At 42.3% G+C, this 16,924-nt stretch overlaps 1 protein-coding gene across 1 annotated transcript in view; it reads left to right on the top strand.

Annotated features, from left to right (window-relative positions):
- LOC126281786 (caspase-1-like) overlaps positions 1-13,110 on the top strand; it is a gene marked incomplete at its 5' end in the record, with an annotated part of 148,993 nt that extends 135,883 nt beyond the window's left edge. Inside the window, one exon of the mRNA XM_049980996.1 lies at positions 11,050-13,110. Within this exon, the coding sequence (XP_049836953.1) occupies positions 11,050-11,279 (230 nt within the window). The remainder of the gene's footprint in view (positions 1-11,049) is intronic.
- Between the last annotated feature and the right edge of the window lie 3,814 nt (positions 13,111-16,924).

The raw sequence follows: 16,924 nt of genomic DNA, 5'->3' as shown, positions 1-16,924 counted from the left end.
GACGTCTACAGACATTAAAGTAACCTCTGGCGTGTCACAGGGTAGGGTTACGGGACCATTGCTTTTCACAATATATATAAATGACCTAGGAGATAGTGTCGGAAGTTCCATGCGGCTTTTCGCGGATGATGCTGTAGTATACAGAGAAGTTGCAGCATTAGAAAATTGTAGCGAAATGCAGGAAGATCTGCAGCGGATAGGCACTTGGTGCAGGGAGTGGCAACTGACCCTTAACATAGACAACTGTAATGTATTGCGAATACATAGAAAGAAGGATCCTTTATTGTATGATTATATGGTAGCGGAACAAACACTGGTAGCAGTTACTTCTGTAAAATATCTGGGAGTATGCGTGCGGAACGATTTGAAGTGGAATGATCATATAAAATTAATTGTTGGTAAGGCGGGTACCAGGTTGAGATTCATTGGGAGAGTCCTTAGGAAATGTAGTCCATCAACAAAGGAGGTGGCTTACAAAACACTCGTTCGACATGTACTTGAGCATTGCTCATCAGTGTGGGATCCGTACCAGGTCGGGTTGACAGAGGAGATAGAGAAGATTGGTGCGTTTCGTTACGGGTTTATTTGGTAAGCGTGATAGCGTTACGGATGTTTAGCAAACTCAAGTGGCAGACTCTGCAAGAGAGGCGCTCTGCATCGCGGTGTAGCTTGCTGTCCAGGTTTCGAGAGGGTGCGTTTCTGGATGAGGTATCGAATATATTGCTTCCCCCCACTTATACCTTCCGAGGAGATCACGAATGTAAAATTAGAGAGATTAGAGCGCGCACGGAGGCTTTCAGACAGTCGTTCTTCCCGCGAACCATACGCGACCGGAACAGGAAAGGGAGATAATGACAGTGGCACGTTAAGTGCCCTCCGCCACACACCGTTGGGTGGCTTGCGGAGTATAAATGTAGATGTAGATGTACGAAGAAGATTGCCGTCATGTTGCGGGAAGGGTGCTACAACGCCCGCAGGCACCCCTACCTCTTCGCGCTAGTCGAAGGGAAAAGGAAGCCAACAGTTGCGCACAGGCCGTACGAACTACGTGTCGGGTATCGAGCAATCGTGGTCGAATTCGTCAGCGAAAAGCACCTGCACACCATCAACAGAGCCCTGTCTTCAGGCGTGCGACTGGGACTTCATCCTGGAGGACGCAGTCGCCCGGTCACGGAATGAGGTCCGCGATGGAGAGCCGAAGCTGTGAGCGGAGTTGGAGACCGCGCTGAACTACGACATGCGCTACGGAAAGAAGAGTCAAAAGGCCACCTCGCACCGCTGGCATGCCTGCATGCTGGCAAATAAGAACGACCACCAGCACAAGCGGGGACTAACCACAACGAGAGGCATCATCAACTCAACCCGCAACGAACTAACAAGGGAACCTCCCCATCGCACCCCCCTCAGATTTAGTTATAAGTTGGCACAGTGGATACGCTTTGAAAAACTGAACACAGATCAATCGAGAAAACAGGAAGAAGTTGTGTGGAACTATGAAAAAAAAAGCAAAATTTACCAACTGAGTAGTCCATGCGTAAGATAGGCAACATCAAGGATAATGTGAGCTCAGAAGCGCCGTGGTCCCGTGGTTAGCGGGAGCAGCTGCAGAACGAGAGGTCCTTGGTCCAAGTCTTCCCTCCAGTGAAAAGTTTTTTTATTTTCAGACAATATTATGAAAGTTCAGGCACTCATTCATAATCAACTTCGCTCTCCAGAATTTGAAGACATCTTCAGATTTGCTTGTACATCTGCAAGATTTGACGGTCTACACACAGAAAAATTTGAAAACGTTAAAAACATATGTTTTGACAGAGCACAGGGAAAACTGTGCGACTGTGAAACTGTTGCGTTCATTTGTTGCAGTTTACGTGACAAACTCTTATGTTTTCATCACTTTTTTGGGAGTGATTATCACATCCACAAGAAAACCTAAATCGGGCAAGGTAGAAGAATCTTTTTACCCATTCGACAAGTGTACTAGTTAGGTGGGTCGACAACATATTCCCGTCATGTGACGCACATGCCGTCACCAGTGTTGTATAGAATATATCAGACGTGTTTTCCTGTGGAGGAAACGGTTGACCTATGAACTTGCGATCAAATGTTTTCGGTTCCCATTGGAGAGGCACGTCCTTTCGTGTACTAATCGCACGGTTTTGCGGTGCGCTCGCAAAACACATACACTAAACTTATTACAGTGAACAGAGACGTCAATGAACGAACGGACATATCATAACTTTGAAAAGATAAAGAAAGGAAACTTTTCACCCGAGGGAAGACTTCAACCAAGGACCTCGCGTTCCACAGCTGCTCGCGCTAACCACGGGACCACGGCGCTCCTGAGCTCACACTATCCCTGATGTTGCCTATCTTGCGCATGGACTACTCAGTTTGTATATTTTGCTTATTTTTGCATAGTTACACACAACTTCTTCCTGTTTTCTCGATTGATGTGTGTTCAATTTTTCAAGGCCTATCCATTGTGCCAACTTATAACTAAATCTGAGGGGGGTGCGATGGGGAGGTTCCCTTGTAAGGAGGAACAGCTGTTAAGCTTAAACACTCACACCTTGACCAAGGTAAAGGCCCATCCATTAGTGTCAGCGCCAGTATCATGCCGACACTTCGCCAGAAGATGATGGGTACGAAACTCATTGAAACGTTGCGCCAAGACGACGCCACCACTCGGCTGATAACCCGAGAAGAATTCAATAGGGTGTTTGTAAGGTGTCAGGCAAATCCAACACCTTCCATGAAAACCCTGACATGATAAGCAAATCCAGTAGTATGTCACAAAGCTCCGAATAAATCGTGACATTAAATTAACCAAAGTAATACGAGTTCTTTCCGGTTGTGGTATATCCATTGGATATTGTCCACTGTAACTTTCGCCTACCCTTGCGTAGTATCGTTGGAGTGGTACGCAATAATTTTCTTGCATGATCAGAAACAAAAGTGGTGAAGATTCGCGAATTTCATATGGAACTATGACGAAGTACGACAACGATCATTTCCTCACAGTCAGAAAACGCTAAAACTATATACCACTTATTTTCTCCTCATAAAAATAAAAGAATAACTATATTTTACTTATTTTCTCCTTATAAAAACAAAGAACAAAAATATCTTGTTGGATGTTTTCCCTTTTTTTTAACATTTGTACCATTTATTAGGATGATATCTCAATACTTGTGTATGTATATTTGTTTGTCAAAGCAATTCTTGGAAATAGTTCTTATTTGTTAGTGTAACAATGTTGAAATGCATGTCTAGAAACAAAAACATTTTTACTTGCACATGATATTTAGAAAATGTGTAAGGCATAGATTTTACTTAATTACTACATTTATAAAAAAAAATATTCCTAAGGAAATCGATGTGAAAGACTCCTCACTTTCGATTACAAACATCTTAAAAAAAACTTCACACTTAAATAAAGAAAGAAAATAATTAAAAATTAATAATAGCATAAAAATATTCTTCCTTGGCATTTTTAATTATAATGTGGAAGAATATAAAAATATAAATTAGTAATACAAACTAGCATAGAACAGAATAACGTGGCTGAACAGTAGGCAACAAAATTTAGACACCGGAATAATTTTTGACTGACTTAGACAACGATTCAATCATTGCCCAAATTCAGTGCAAAAATTAAGTTCGAAGCATGGTAATATATAAGGTGTCAGGCAAATCCAACACCTTCCATGAAAACCCTGGCATGATAAGCAAATCCAGTAGTATGACACAAAGCTCCGAATAAATCGTGACATTAAATTAACCAAAGTAATACGAGTAACGAGTGAGCAAATGGAATACCACAGACTAACACAAGAATGCCTAAATGCATGTTGTACCTTCCCACCGTGAGACCGACGCAGTTCCGAGGGGAGAAACCAGAACAGAAGGCGAGAGCAGAACCGTGTTAAGCTAGAAGGCCCTATGATAAGGGACGGACTGGACACCCACGTCGGCAGCCTTCCTCTAAGACTACCACCCGCACATTTTAGCGTGAGAATTTTTCGCGTCCCTGTTACGTCAAGGACCACCCCCCAAGCCCATGTTAAAAGCTAGAGCCCTCCAGAAGAACAGTATAGATCTTACGATAACGCTAAAAGGATCACATCAGCTGCAGGTTTTAGCGTGAGACTTTTTAGCGTCTCTGTTACGTTGCAAACTTTAAAAACATTGCCCCACCACGAAAAGTATAACGTTTCTCATTGGATAGACAGAATTTTTGTAGGCGGAGCTTAAGGTTAACATTGAGACCCTGATTGGTCAGATTAAAACACAGCCAGATACTTTTTTTTTTTTTTTAAACCAACTTCGATGAATTGTAGTAAGGAGAAGTTAGAGTAGAGTTAGTTCCTAGTCAGCGAGCTGGATGGCTGGTGCGCCGGCCGCTGTCGCCTGACGCTGCCTAAACAACGACAAGGTAATGAACGCACGCGATGCCGCTTTTCTGATCGCATAAGGCTTCACTCAGAACTGCAGAAGACTCATCTGTTACATCCCCTTTTTGCGTAATACTAGTGTCGATCGTTAATTAAAACTCATGGTGTTCACATTTGCCACTTGAAGAACAGATCTTAAACGCGATGTTTTTTTTTTTATATAGTTATTGAGAAGCCACATCAGCCACTGTAATTTACGACAAGTTATATAAGTTATTAAAGATAATGGAGGGTCACTGTAGACCATTTTGATAGTTTTTTCTTTTGTGAAACTTAAATTTAACCTAAATTATAGATGTGATATGGCATAGGTCATCCTTCGATCCATTGTAGAACATGGAAACACATTCAGGGTATATTCGTTCACATTTTTGTTGAAAGCAGTTGGTTTTTACCATCCTGTTTTTTTTTCGACGTTATTTTAACAGCTAACTATAAATAGGAAAGCCTTGAACCCTTTCCACTAAATTTAGTTAGTAATAAGATTCTTTTACAGGGAGTGCAGTGGAGCTGACGCTGAGATCATTAAGTATTTGGTTATAGCATCGCTAGTCTCACTGAACTCTTCTGAGTTCTACATGTCATGTGTGGTCCTTACCAGCAACAGGTCCCAGGTTCAAACTAGTTAATTCCCTAAAAAACACGCTCAGAGCGTCGTTGCGCGAAAGTGGTAGGGAGACACGATATAGAACAAACAGACACCACCATGAATGTTGAGATGTTGCCCTGCTGAAGAGCAGCAAGTTGTATAGCTGGAGGGGTAGTACCGCTCGCTCTAAAACCTCATCGTTTAAGTACTTTCTGTCCTTATCGCCGTCAGTGTACATGAGTCGAAATCGCATTTTGCATGCAGTGTGACACTCGAAGTAACCAGACATGGAGTAACCAAAAAGCCCCTGAGCATTTCAGGTGGCCAAATTCCGGTGACCGAGGCAGCCGTCAGCCATCACTGTAAAACAGGTTCTATTGTGCCTTGTCCAAAACCCTCTGGACGTTAGCAGACGCGCTCACGTGACAGTTGCGGTATGACGCATTTCGGCTTCCAGATTGTGGAAGCCAATATAATTAGCACTCTTATAGTCAGTTCAATCTGCATTTGACAGTGACGCACCATCCGTGCTGAACTGTCGACATTCGCTGTACGTCTCCAGACTTTTGTCGGCACTATGAACAAAACTGTGCCGCTTGTGATATTCATATAGGATTAGATGATGCTGTATTTTGGTCACATTGAGTGATCCAGTATCAACTCTTCATTGCATGTGAAGTTACAGATTCCACTCGTGCTTCGCTATTGGAACAGCTTGCTTCATGCACATGAAACATCACAGGATGACGAACAGATTTCCCACAGACTGTTCATTATGCTCCTTTTAGGTGCATTCGGATGCTGATACTGAGGTAGTCGTTCTTGACATCGTCCAGGCATATTGATTGAAGCTGGCTGTTCAATTTTCACTTGGTCTGAAGTCTCGTTTTTTCTGAATGAGACGACGATAGCCACTGCAGTCAAACAAGATGTGCATTGCTAGACCGATCACGAAGCGGATATTCACAGCAATAACTACTTTACAGATAAACATCGCGGACATATCTTCATTTATGCGCGATAATAATTATGTTGTTACTAAAATTTAAGGGATGGTGTCAGTATTATGATTTTCGTCTGTTTCTGTTACACGACACAGATTGAAAGGATTGTTTAAGTTTTCAGTCACTATTATTACCCATTTGGGACAGAGTCGCACTGTACTGGTTTCGATTCCTAGTGTCCTGGTAACGATAGATTCGTCGTTAACTTTTGGAAGAGCTAACGATGGCGACGTGCAGTTCTTCCTGGTGTTGCGCAACTTTTAGACGCGCATCCTATTTTCATCGTACCAGCAGCTGCCTTATGTCTCTGCCATTCCTGCTTTGTTTGCAGTAAGAGATATTACTCATGAAACTACCGAAAGCAGTAAAAAGGCGACATAAAGCTTGTCCTACGATATTCTATCCACTGGATTTCACGTCTCATTACATGATTCCTTTTTCTGCATACATAATGTATGGTATAAAATCAGCCAATCTGTCAACGTTCCTTTTAAATATATCTACAAGTACACAATGCAAAGCTCAATACATTGAGAAATGTGGCCTGTTAGCATTATTAAACATTATAGTAATAAAAAGTGTGTGCGGCTCAGTGGCTAAATGCACCTCTTTCGATTGGACGGCAGTTCGGTGACTTGTGTGACCTTTCGAGCATTTGTCCAACAGGGGAAAGGGGAGCTACAGTTTAACGTGGAATACCAACCAAGTGTCGTACCTGGTGACTCCTCACGTCGTTGGGAGGTGAAAGTTGGCTTACAAGCAGACTCAAAATTTCCGTGGTCCTGACGGTTTCCAGGAATACTCTTTACCGATAAAACATGAGTCCGAACAACACAGTGGTGAATTTTCGCATACTTCATAAACGAACAATACTATAAACTTTTAGCACTATGCAAATTGACAACTTGTAACACGACTTCGTAATACACTACTGGCCACTAAAATTGCTACACCACGAAGATGACGTGCTACAGACGCGGAATTTAACCGACAGGAAGAAGATGCTGTCATATGCAAATGATTAGCTTTTCAGAGCATTCACGCAAGGTTGGCGCCGGTGGCGACACCTACAACGTGCTCACATGAGGAAAGTTTCCAACCGATGTCTCATACACAAACAGCAGCTGACCGGCGTTGCCTGGTGAAACGTTGTTGTGATGCCTCGTGTAAGGAGGAGAAATGCGTACCACCACATTTCCGACTTTGATAGAGAACCGATTGTAGCCTATCGCGATTGCGGTTTATCGTGTAGCGACATTGTTGCTCGCGTTGGTCGAGATCCAATGACTGTTAGCAGAATATGGAATCGGTGGGTACAGGAGGGTAATACGGAACGCCGTGCTAGATCGCAACGGTCTCGTTTCACTAGCAGTCGATATGACAGGCATCTTATCTGCATGGCTGTAACGGATCGTGCACCCACGTCTCGATCCCTGAGTCAACAGATGGGGACGTTTGCAAAACAACCACCACCTGCACGAACAGTTCGACGACGTTTGCAGCAGCATGGACTATCAGCTCGGAGACCATGGCTGCGGATACCCTTGACGCTGCAACAGAGACAGGAGCGCCTGCGATGGTGTACGCAACGACGAACCTGGCGGCACGAATGGCAAAACGTCATTTTTTGGGATGCACCCAGGTTCTGTTTACAGCATCATGATGGTCGCATCCGTTCTAAACATTCATGGTGGTGTCTGTTTGTTCTATATCGTGTCTCCCTACCACTTTCGCGCAACCACGCTCTGAGCGTGTTTTGTAGGGATTTGACTAGTTTGAACCTGTGACCTGTTGCTGGTAAGGAGACGCCAGACCACACATGACATGTAGAATTCAGAAGAGTTCAGTGAGACTAACGATGATATAACCAAATACTTAATGATCTCAGCGTCAGCTCCACTGCACTCCCTGTAAAAGAATCTTAATACTAACTACATTTAGTGGAAAGGGTTCAAGGCTTTCCTATTTATAGTTAGCTGGTAAAATAACGTCGAAAAAGCAGTTAAGTTTACCATTGGAAATTTTATTCTACTCACAAAACATCGTTTATAAATTGCACTATTGATAAAAGGAAATGTTTTAATACAGGTTGGTAAAAACCAACTGCGTTCAACAAAAATGTGAACGAATATTCCCTGAATGGGTTTCCAAGTTCTACAATCGATCGAAGGATGACCTATGCAATATCACATCTATAATCTAGGTTTAATTTAAGTTTCACAAAAGAGAAAACTATCAAAATGGTCTACAGTGACCCTCAATTATCTTTAATTACTTATCTAACTCGTCGTAAATTACAGTGGCTGATGTGGCTTCTCAATAACTATGTAAAAGAAAAATCATCGCGTTTCAGATCTGTTCTTCAAGCGGCAAATGTGAACACCATGAGTTTTAAATAACGATCGACACTAGTATTACGCAAAAAAGGGGGTGCAACAGATGAGACTTCTGCAGTTCTGAGTGAAGCCTTATGCGCTCAAAAATGCGGCATCGCGTGCGTTAATTACCTTGTCGGTGTTTAGGCAGCGTCAGGGCAGCGGCGGGCAGCACAGCTCCGCTCACCTCGCCATCTCGGAAGCAACTATCACTCCAACTTCTCCTTACTGCATTTACCGAAGTTGGTTTAAAAAAAAAAAAAAAAACTATCTGGCTGTGTTTTCATCTGACCAATCAGGGTCTCAATGTTAACCTTAAGCTCCGCCTACAAAAATTCTGTCTATCCAATGAGAAACGTTATACTTTTCGTGGTGGGGCAATGTTTTTAAAGTTTGCAACGTACCAGAGACGCTAAAAAGTTTCACACTAAAACCTGCAGCTGGTGTGATCCTTTTAGCATTATCGTTAGATCTATACTGTTTTTCTGGAGGGCTCTAGCTTTTAACAATGGCTGGGGGGTGGTCCTTGACGTACCTGAGACACGAAAAAGTCTCACGCTAAAACGTGGGGGTGGTAGTCTTAGAGGTAGGCTAGCGACGTGGGTGTCCAGTCCGTCCCTTATCGTAGGGCCTTCTAGCTTAACACGATTCTACTCTTGGCTTCTGTTCTCGTTTCTCCCCTCGGAACTGCGTCGGTCTCATGGTGGGAAGGTATGCCATGCATTGAGGCATTCTTGTGTTAGTCTGTGGTATTCCATTTGCTCGCTCGTTACTCGTATTACTTTGGTTAATTTAATGTCACGATTTATTCTGAGCTATGTGGCATACTACTGGATTTGCTTATCATGTCAGGGTTTGCATGGAAGGTGTTGTATTTGCCTGACACCTTACACAGTGTTTGGCGACTTCGCGGTGAACGGACATTGACAGCGTGTATTCGTCATTGCCATACTGGCGTATCAGCTGGCGTGATGCTATGGGGTGCCATTGGTTACACATCCCGGTCACCTCTTGTTCGCACTGACGGCACTTTGAACAGTGGACGTTACATTTCAGATGTGTTACGACCCATGGCTCTACCCTTCATTCGATCCCTGCGAAACTGTACATTTCAGCAGGACAATGCATGACCGCATGTTCAGGTCCTGTATGGCCTTTCTGGATAGAGAAAATGTTCGACTGCTGCCCAGGCCAACACATTCTCCAGATCTCTCACCAATTGAAAACGTCTGGTCAATGGTGGCCTTGCAACTGGCTTGTCACAATGCACCAGTCACTACTCTTGGTGAACTGTGGTATCGTGTTGAAGCTGCACAGGCAGCTGTACCTGTACACACTATCCAAGCTCTGTCTGACTCAATGCCCAGGCGTATCAAAGCCATTATTACGGCCAGAGGTGGTGAAACGTCCCCTTTGAAAAATTTTACACGACTGTGCTTAAACTGCCACACAATAGTTTTTAGCGCAACGCAATCTGACTTTCAAAAATCCCTACGAAAGAATGGCCCTGACTAACATTAACCTATACGTTTCACAAATCACTTACCTCACAAAAATCTTCGTTACTCAAGCTACTGCAATACAGCGATCACCACTACTGCCAGCTAAATAAAATATTCAAACTACTGAAGGCACTAACTACTGACAGGCATAGTTAGCAAATGAAAGATTTTAATACAGAACAGACAATGTATTTACCTTAATAGTCATAATATATAAATCAGTTCGTGACACCAATTCTTACAAATTTCAAAACTCCGCCATCTCTCTACCCACGTCCACCACTGCTGGCGGCTCACCTCCAACTGCGCAACGCTACGCGCTGTTAGCATCCAGCTGCCGCTGCCCGACACTACAATGGCAGACAACAATGCAAACCAGCCACAGACTGCACACGGCACAGCCAGTGATTTTTATACAGAGCGCTATGTGGCGTTACCAATAAGAAAACCTAAACAGCCTACTTACAGTGGTTGTTCTGGGTACTCATTTCTCAGGATCTATGAACCCAAATTGCTTGAAAATGTAATCATGTGTCAGTTCGAGTATAATATATTTGTCCAATGAATACCCATTTATCATCTGCATTTCTTCCTTGTGTAGCAATTTTAATGGCCAATAGTGTACTTCCCAGTATTCTACAAACGTTCGCATTAAATAGGTTTCATTAATTATCAATGAGGTTTGTAACTTTACGAACTGTATTACGTAAATGAAAGGCTGTGTTGCATTAAAGTATGGTCGTGGTCAGCATCTATGTTCTTTATCGAATGGAATGCAGACGAAAATCCAGGAGAGGGTCAATGATACCTTCAGAGTTACGTTCTACCGAACACGTTAAAGTGGTTTGCAAAATTCCAGTATCCGTGATTGTGGATGCAGGTAAACGGACTTCTCGATCCGGATGTAAATCACATTTCTCTTACCCACGACAACTTCTACATATGACTATACGTTCTTAATATCTTACAAATACGTTTAGCTTAAATTGATTTGGGCCCAATGGCTCGAGACCTTCTTTTATTGAATTTTAGCAGTGAGCATATCCATGATATACAATGTGTTACTGTAGCAGCAGAGTCTATTGCCTTCCTGGAAATTTTCTGAGACTTTCAATTATGTTACAGGAGTCACACCCACCCGTGACACACAAAATGCCTCGCGGTTTGTGCAGACTCTGCACGACGAACTGGTAGCCCATAGGGGAGTCAAGGACCTGGTGTCGTCGCTCACAGACGTGAACCGCACCGTGGCTCAGCGAGTACGCTTACGCACCGACAGGGAGCATCTGTTACATGGCGGGCTGCTTCAGCCGTGCTTCTCCTCAACCTTGACGCGCCGTGTCTACTTCCGCTAGATCAATCCACTGCACTCACCAGGCCACCGGCAGTGACGCTTTCCTTGTCACTGCCGCGCGCCGGCAACAGCGCACCCACTGCAGCCCCAGAAACTTCGACTTCTGCAACCAGTCAAACGGCTGAAGTCTTCCTCCAGCCTATGTTGCTGCAATGAGACACATACTCGTTTTGATCATCACAGTTCAACTGGTTTACAGTAACTCATTTAGAAGATGTATCTTAATGCTGTATTACTAATTTGTGTATACTTATAAATTAGATATGGATGCATGCTCACTCGAGACAGATGTATAACAGAGATATCAAAGGAAGCACACTACAAAAATTGTTGATACTGAAGTGGAATGTTGGAAACCCATTGACTTCCTCTTGTCTATTACTCTCAGTAGGGGAGTAGAAACAAAATCACCAACACATCATCGAAATGAAGGAAACTTCCATATTATGGATTTGAATTATACATTCTACAAACGTTTCTTTTAAAAAACACTGTAAACTACAATGATGCAACCTTGTATAAATTCTGTGAGACATGAAACAGCCTCTTTTTCCTTTAATGTTCCCACAACTCTTTATAAATAATAATATGCACATTGTTTCTTTTAACACATGCTGTGTGGACTTATTCAGAGTAATGCAGTACGGTGATTTCTGATATTCATTGCAACACAGACCAACAGAGCCCTGTAGGCTTAGTGTAGGTTATAACACAGATATTATGATGTCCCTGTGTCTCCTGCAAGTGTCTCATTTTTGATTATTAATATTCCATTCTGTTCCACTGGAGATTTCTTACGCTATATGTAATATGAGTTTCTTGCAACCTCGAATACATTTAATCTTCGCATATCAGCAGTACTGGTAGTATGCTTTACTCTTGTGCTTATATTTACAATACTTTACAACTTCAGAAATTAAGTTAGTAAACTGTAATCTGAGAATCAGTTATGACTGAATGTTAAATTTTGAAAAACAGATTCACTGAGAAAAAAACATTAACCGACTCCATGTGATGCCTGGAACACAGATAGACAATACCTCTGAGACTTTCTTAATTCCATCTTTCCTTTCCCCCTAACAAATACTTGCCCTTCGTTCCAAATGTATAAAATAATGCAGGGGCTGTGGCACTAGATTAGCACTCAAAAGGTGCAGGGTTCAAAGCCCCATCTAGATTTAAATTTTCTGAGATTTTGGTAGAGTGTTTAAGGAAAATTATAAATAATTTTCTTTAGGTGTCACTGCTGTATTCTTTTCTCACCTTTGTCCAACTTAATCTTGTTCTCCGTCAAGAATCACAATTTTGATGCAATTGTTTTAGTATGAAAACATTCTTATTTTATTCTCTTATAAAATGTAAATTTATTCCTGTATCTTTACACATTTTAAATATCTGTTTATACTTTATTAAGAGCATCTCTAATGCTCATAAATATATATTTTCATTGTATATCTATCAAGGTTTATCTGTTAGTTTATTTTGAAATATGTCTGTTGCAATAACAATTTATTATCACATTCAGTTGCTGCTATTCTGTAAAACGTAAGTCAATCTTGTATTCATATATAGACACTAAAATTACTATATTTCATTCTTAAAAATTAGGAAAATTGTATATTAACCTTATACTTGTGTGTCTGTAGGCAATTTCGGTTTCCATTCAAATTTATTTTAGTTGTATTTTGTTAATATACTATTTTTCCTTCCTTTTCTAATGAAAGACGATTTGTTTTGCTAAAAAATGACATAGTGCTGCTAATATTTTAAATTTTTATTTCTGAGATCTGTTTCAGATTGGTGTAATCTTTTATGTCTTAATAAAGAATTTTGGTTCAGACCTCCTTATTACTACTTTTACATTCAAATATCACGGACGTACTTTTTATATGAAGTTGTGTTATTAGTCATATAGAAGAAACTTGCCCTCTCAGTTTCAAAAGTCATTTATTGGAATAGCCACCACAGAATGTACATATTATAAACAATTTATGGGTGGTATTAAAGTAATTTATTTCGGTTTTATTAACATCTGTCTCCCATCTTATTAGTAGAGTATGTAGTGCATCAGATGCATGTATATTACTGGAACAAATGTTGACCAAAATGCTTATACCCACCTTTTCTGTCCTCAGGAAAGAGTTTAAAACAAAACAATACTGATAAACAGAAACACTGAGTGGAATTTAGAGTTGTATCAAAAAGTATCAGTTCATAAGGCATAGTTGTCGATATCTCAGTCATTACAGATCTTCATCTACATCACATTCCGCAAGTCACCAAATGGTGTGTGGCGGAGAGTACTTTTTGTATCAATAACTGAGCCCTCCAACCCTGTTCCACTCGTGAGTAGCGAGTGGGAAGTATGATTGTCGGCAAGCCTCTGTTTTGGCTCAAATTTCTCGAATTTTCTACTCATAGTCATTACGCGAGACATATTAGGGGGAAGCAATATGTTGTCTGACTCTTCCCAGAAAGTGCTATCTCGAAATTTCAATAGCAAATCTCTCCGTGATGCACACCGACTCTCTTGTAACGTCTGCCAATAGGGTTTGTTGAGCATCTCTGCAACGCTCTCCTGCCTACTAAACGATCTCGTGACGAAACGTGCCGCTCTTCGTTGGATCTTCTCAATCACTTCCGTCAGTTATATCTGGTAGGGATCCCAGATGAACAAAGCTCTAGAATGGATCGAACAAGCGCCTTCCAGCCACTTCCTTCGTGGATGAGTTACATTTGCTTAAAATTATTCATACGACTCTGAGTCTGGCATCTGCTTTTCCCACTATTTGTTTTATATGGTCATTCCACTTAAGGTCGCTTCGAATAGTTACTCATAGATATTTTGCGGTAGATACTGTTTCCAGTAGTTTCTTATCAATAGTGTAGCTGTACCATAGTGGATTTCCTTTCCTATGTATGCACAATATGTTACATTTACTTACGTTCAAGGTCAACTGAGAGGACCTGCACTATTCAACAATTCTCTGGAGGTCATTCTGCAAATTGTTACTATCTTCTGGCGTAACTTCTTTGTTACAGACAACGGCATCATCTGCGAGCAGCCTTAGAGAGCACCCGACGCCTTCTACCTGATCATTCATATATATACTGTAAACGGTAACGGACCTATCACACTTCCTTGTGATACATTGGAAATTACCTTGACATCTGTCGATTTTGTTTCGTTAAGAGCGACATGTCGAGCTCTGTCTGCAAGGAAGTCTTGAATCGAGTCGCGAATCTGCTCAGATACTCGATACGTTCGCACTTTTTTCACTAAACGGCAGTGAGGGACGGTGTCAAATGCCTTCCTGGAGTCAAGAAACACGACATCAACCTGAGCGCCATTGTCTACGGCAGTGTGGTTCTCATGGAGGAACAGAGTGAAATGTTTTTCCCAGGAACTCTATTTGCGGAATCCATGTTGATTTTTATAGAGGAGACATTCCTTCTCCGAGAATGCCATAATTCTTCAGCATAAAATATGTTCCGTAATGCTACAACAGACTGACGTCAACGGTATAGTTCTATAATTGTGTGCATCTGTCCTACGGCAATTTTTAGAAACGGGAATGATCTGCGCTTTCTTCCAGTCGCTAGGTACCCTTCGTTGCTCAAGTTATCTATTATACATTACTGCTAGAAGGAGAGGAAGTTCTTTCGCATAATCTTTGTAGGATCTTATAGGTGTCTCATTTTATCCTGGCGCCTTTCCACGCCTTTCCACTACTAAGCGGTTGTAGTTGTTTTTCTATTCCGCTATCGGTTATCTCAATATCTACCATTTTGACGTCCGTACGGCGACCGAATGGAGGGGCACGATATTCCGCAGCGAAATAATTTTGGAAGACAGAATTTGGTTTCGGCTTTCTCTCTGTCATCTTCCGTATTGTCCAGTGTGGTCGCCGAGTTAATAAATAGCTGATTTTGACCCACTTACTGATTTTACATACGACCAAAATCTCTTACGGTTTTTACTCAGATCAGTTGAAGCTTTACTTTCGAAATCATAGAATATTGCCCTCTTTACGCTCATCTTCACATCGTTCAGCTTTTGTTTCTCAGCTAGATATGTACTTTTCTTGAATCTGAGGTGAAGTTCTCTTTGCTTACCTAGCAGTTTTCTAACACAGCTATTAGGCCATGGTGTTTCTTTCCCGCCCTTAAGATCTTACTCCGAACATACACTACTGGCTATTAAAATTGCTACACCACGAAGATGACGTGCTACAGACACGAAATTTAACCGACAGGAAGAAGATGCTGTCATATGCAAGTGAATAGCTTTTCAGAGCATTCACACAAGGTTGGCGCCGGTGGCAACACCTACAACATGCTGACGTGAGGAAAATTTCCAACCGATTTCTCATATACAGACAGCAGTTGACCGGCGTTGCCTGGTGAAACATCGTTGTGATGCCTCGCGTAAGGAGGAGAAATGCGTACCATCAAGTTTCCGACTTTGATAAAGGTCGGATTGTAGCCTATCGCGATTGCGGTTTCTCGTGTAGCGACATTGCTGCTCGCGTTGGTCGAGATCCAATGACTGTTAGCAGAATATGGAATCGGTGGGTTTAGGAGGGTAATACGGAACGCCGTGCTGGATCCCAGCGGCCTCGTATCAGCAGCAGTCGAGATGACAGGCATCTTATCCGCATGGCTGTAATGGATCGTGCAGCCACGTCTCGATTCCTGAGTCAACAGATGGGGACGTTTGCAAGACAACAACCATTTGCACGAACAGTTCGACGACGTTTGCAGCAGCATGGACTATCAGCTCGGAGACCATGGCTGCGGTTACCCTTGACACTGCAACAAACAGACAGGAGCGCCTGCGAAGGTGTAATCAACGACGAACCTGGGTGCACGAATGGCAACAGGTCATTTTTTCGAATGAATTCAGGTTCTGTTTACAGCATCATGATGGTCGCATCCGTGTTTAGCGACATCGCGGCGAACGCACATTGGAAGCGTGTATTCGTCATCCCCATACTGGCGTATCAGCCGGCTTGATGGTATGGCGTGCCATTGATTACACGTTTCGGTCACCTGTTGTTCGCATTTACGGCACTTTGAACAGTGGACGTTACATTTCAGATGTGTTACTACCCGTGGCTCTACCCTCCATTCGATCCCTGCGAAACCCTACATTTTAGCAGGATAATGCACGACCGCATGTTGCAGGTCCTGTACGGGTCTACCTGGATACAGAAAATGTTCGACTGCTGCCCTGGCCAGCACATTATCTAGATCTCTCACCAATTGAAAACGTCTGGTCAATGGTGGCCGAGCAACTGGCTCGTTACAATACGCCAGTCACTACTCTTGGTGAACTGTGGTATCGTGTTGAAGCTGCATGGGCAGCCGTACCTGTATACGCCATCCAAGCTCTGTTTGACTCAATGCCTAGGCATATCAAGGCCGTTATTATGGCCAGAGATGGTTGTTTTGGGTACTGATTTCGCAGGGTCTATGCACTGAAAATGCGCGAAAATGTAATCACATGTCAGTTCTAGTATAATATATTTGTCCAATGAATACCCATTTATCATCTGCATTTCTTCTCGGTGTAGCAATTTTAATGGCCAGTAGTGTATGTCAATGCAACCTGCCACTGATGACGTCTTTCAGAAAATAAAAGCG

Source organism: Schistocerca gregaria, chromosome 1, assembly GCF_023897955.1.
Source record: "Schistocerca gregaria isolate iqSchGreg1 chromosome 1, iqSchGreg1.2, whole genome shotgun sequence".
In the NCBI taxonomy this organism is placed as follows: domain Eukaryota; kingdom Metazoa; phylum Arthropoda; class Insecta; order Orthoptera; family Acrididae; genus Schistocerca; species Schistocerca gregaria.
The sequence above is the reverse complement of the archived record's forward strand: the minus strand, read 5'-3'. Positions and strand labels throughout refer to the sequence as shown.